General features: G+C 41.0%; 1 protein-coding gene across 1 annotated transcript; it reads left to right on the forward strand.

Annotated features, from left to right (window-relative positions):
* On the forward strand, window positions 1-3,790 carry LOC107635701 (cation/H(+) antiporter 19). The gene is made up of 3 exons (XM_021103140.1): window positions 1-609; window positions 1,033-2,034; window positions 2,284-3,790. The coding sequence occupies exons 1-3, from the start codon at window positions 397-399 to the stop codon at window positions 3,502-3,504; spliced, it is 2,436 nt and encodes an 811-aa protein (XP_020958799.1). The 5' UTR covers window positions 1-396; the 3' UTR covers window positions 3,505-3,790.

The following is a 3,822-nucleotide window of genomic DNA, read 5'->3' on the forward strand; positions in this document are numbered from 1 at the left end:
GATAGACTTAGCTGTATGATGAAAGTTGATTTCCCAAATTAATAAGGTGAAAAGCGGAAGTTGCAAACGCAACCGTATCCTAGCTGTTGAACCAAGCCATATATAGCAAAAGAAAATACAGAAGAAGAAAAAAACCTTCAAAGGTCAACATTGTCATATAATATGTACCATACTGTTTATTTTCGGTACCCTCCGTAACTTCCCGATTCAATCTCTTATTCATTGACCCTAGACGATAAGCTGGGTGGTTACGTTGCACTGTGATTCCATTATATTGTTGTGATTAACTAATTATTGTACTTTTTATAAAAGATTGTTTCTTGAATCATCTTAATGCTGCTCTATCTCTTGTGAAGGAGAGAGAGAGAGAGAGAGAGTGATTAACAAGACACAAGAATGGCTACGCCGAATCCAGTAACAGCAGCAGCACCACCAGCATGTCCAGCACCAATGAAAGCCACGTCCAATGGGGCGTTCCACCATGAAAATCCTCTTGACTATGCTCTTCCATTGCTAATTGTTCAAATATGTATCGTTGTTGGCTTCACCAGATTCCTTGCATTCCTTTGCAAACCCCTTAGACAGCCTAGAGTTATTGCAGAGATCATCGTAAGCTTTTCTAATTACTCTCTTTATTTGTTTATTTGTATTTTTCATATTTTTTGTAGGGATAAACTAGATCCCAGTTTGAAAAGAAGTTTGTTACTTCTCTGTTGTCACTTTCTTTCCCTGTTAACTATATTGTTTCTTGTCTCACATGATAAGATCTCCATTCAAATCAGATTTTAATTATGCTATTAACCCTTCAAAACTTGTAAGCTATTGAAATTATACTGAGTTCTTATAGAAAAATTTTACATAATATTTACACATTTTTTTTTATTATTTTACATAAAAAAAATATAAACATAAACTTTTTTTATACATCACTTTTGAATACGCTTCTTTTATACATCTTTTTATTTTTTATATCATAAAAAAAGGGGAAAAAAATGGTGCAAATATGAGTTCTCATTGAATATTATGATCCAGGGAGGATTACTGCTAGGACCATCTGCATTTGGACGAAACCAGAAGTTCCTAAACACAATCTTTCCAAAGAAGAGCTTAACAGTTCTGGACACCATAGCCAATGTAGGTCTCTTGTTCTTCTTGTTTCTCGTTGGTCTTGAGCTTGATGTCCGCTCCATTAAGCGTACTGGGCCAAAGGCCTTAGCCATTGCCGTGTGCGGCATCACTTTCCCTTTCCTTCTCGGCGTTGGAACCTCTTTTGTTCTCAGAGCAACCATCTCACAAGGTGTTCAGCCACTTGCCTTCATTGTTTTCATGGGCGTGGCTCTATCTATCACTGCCTTCCCTGTCTTGGCTCGAATCCTCGCCGAGCTCAAGCTTCTAACCACTGATGTTGGAAGCATTGCCATGTCTGCGGCTGCAGTGAATGATGTTGCAGCATGGATACTCTTAGCTCTTGCAATAGCTGTCTCCGGTGACAACACTTCTCCGATAATCTCTCTTTGGGTTCTGCTTTGTGGTGCCGGTTTTATACTCTTTGCTGTGTATGGCATAAGGCCTTTGCTGGTGATAATGGCGAAGCATTCGCTGTCTGGGGAGCCGGTTAAAGAGACCTACATATGCTTCACGTTGACGTTGGTTTTGGCTTGTAGTTTTCTGACCGATACAATTGGTATCCATGCTCTGTTTGGTGCATTTGTGGTTGGTATAATTGTCCCAAAAGATGGTCCTTTTGCTGGGGTTTTGATTGAGAAGATTGAAGACTTGGTCAGTGGGATTTTCTTGCCACTATATTTTGTGTCTAGTGGGTTGAAGACAAATGTGGCTACTATTAGTGGAGGCACTTCTTGGGCATTGCTTGCACTTGTTATTTTCAATGCTTGCTTTGGAAAGATTGTTGGCACTGTTGTGGTGTCACTCTCATGTAAGGTGCCTTTTAGAGAATCATTGGCACTTGGCTTTCTCATGAACACTAAGGGTTTGGTAGAGCTCATTGTTCTTAACATTGGAAAGGATCGCAAGGTATGTAACTTCGTTAATCCAAGAGAAATGTTAGAGAACTATCAGAATTTATTGTTTTTGATAATCAGTTAGTTATTAATGTTTAAAAGTATGGAATAAAATATATTGTTAGATGACTAGACTAAAAAAATTGAATTAATGGCTAACTAATAACAAAAAACAATATATTCTGATGAACATTAGCATTTCTCTTAATCCCATACTAACAAACAAAAATTGCATTTTACAAAATGCCAATTTGTAATGCAGGTGCTGAACGACCAAGCATTTGCAATTTGTGTTCTGATGGCACTTTTCACCACCTTCATCACGACCCCAATAGTGATGGCAGTGTACAAGCCAGCTCGGAGAGGAGCACCATACAAACACAAAACAATCCAGCGCAAGGATCTGGACACAGAGCTGAGGATGCTGGCATGTTTCCACAGCACACGCAGCATCCCAACCTTGCTGAACCTCATCGAATCTTCCCGCGGAACCAAGAAGTTTGGGAAGCTTTGCATTTACGCCATGCACCTTATGGAGCTCTCAGAGCGCTCCTCTGCCATCACTATGGCCCACAAGGCACGCAGGAACGGCCTTCCTTTCTGGAACAACAAACCCGACGACGCCAACGGCAACAACGATCACATGATCATTGCTTTCCAGGCTTACGGAAAACTCAACAAGGTTAACGTTCGTCCCATGACTGCTATCTCTGATCTCGCTAACATCCATGAAGATATCTGCACTAGCGCTCACCAAAAGCGTGCTGCAATGATCGTCCTTCCATTCCACAAGCACCAACTCGTTGATGGATCCATGGAGTCTCTGGGAAGCTCGTTCCGTCACATGAACGAGCTTGTTTTGAGCCACGCTCCTTGCTCTGTAGGGATCTTGGTTGACCGTGGACTAGGCGGCGCAAGCCAGGTTCAAGCATCTGACGTGTCATACAACATAGTTGTGTTGTTCTTCGGTGGACGTGATTGTAGAGAAGCACTTTCTTATGGTATGAGGATGGCACAGCACCCGGGTATCTCGCTGACGGTTGTTAAGTTTGTTACAGCACCGGGGAAGAGCCTGGCCTTCGGGGCGAAGCTTGTCGCTGTGTCAGTAGACAAGCAACAGAAAGTGGTTACAGAGATTGATGAAAACGAAAAACAGTTAGACGAGGAGTTGTGGAACGAGTTCTTGGGGAAGTCAATCAAGTATGAGGAGAGACTAGTGGATAGCCGAAACGACATTGAGGCTGCTTTGAGGGAGATGAGTAGGTCCAGCCTTATTTTGGTTGGTAGAATGCCATCCGTTGCACCCTTGGTTTACAACAGTGACTCTGCTCAACTTGGCCCTGTTGGAAGCTTCTTGGCTTCTTCGGAATTCTCAACCACCGCGTCTGTTGTTGTCATCCAACAGTATAATCCAGCTGCTGATGCTCACCCACTCGTCATGGAGGAAATTGATCAACTTGAGGAGCCTGATACCCCGCTCTGATCTAACTTCTTTTTAATTGTTTTAGTACCCCACTACCCGGCCTCGTATATATTGATTTGAAGGATGGTCTAACTTTCAAATGTGTTGTAAAAGATATGCAAGTGGGCTGCTCATTGGACAAGTTTTTAGATGTTCCGATAATAAGTTAGTACTTTTAGTTTGATTAATTAATGTTTTTACATTAATATTATAGGTTTAGGTGAGTGTTTGTTTATTCTTATATCTTTATGAGTAACTATATTTTTCTGTAATCTATAAGCTATAGTTAATATCTCCTCTTAATGTACAGAGTAAAGTAAACTATTGTAGTCCAGATAT

This window comes from Arachis ipaensis, chromosome B01 (assembly GCF_000816755.2).
Source record: "Arachis ipaensis cultivar K30076 chromosome B01, Araip1.1, whole genome shotgun sequence".
Taxonomy (NCBI): Eukaryota; Viridiplantae; Streptophyta; class Magnoliopsida; order Fabales; family Fabaceae; genus Arachis; species Arachis ipaensis.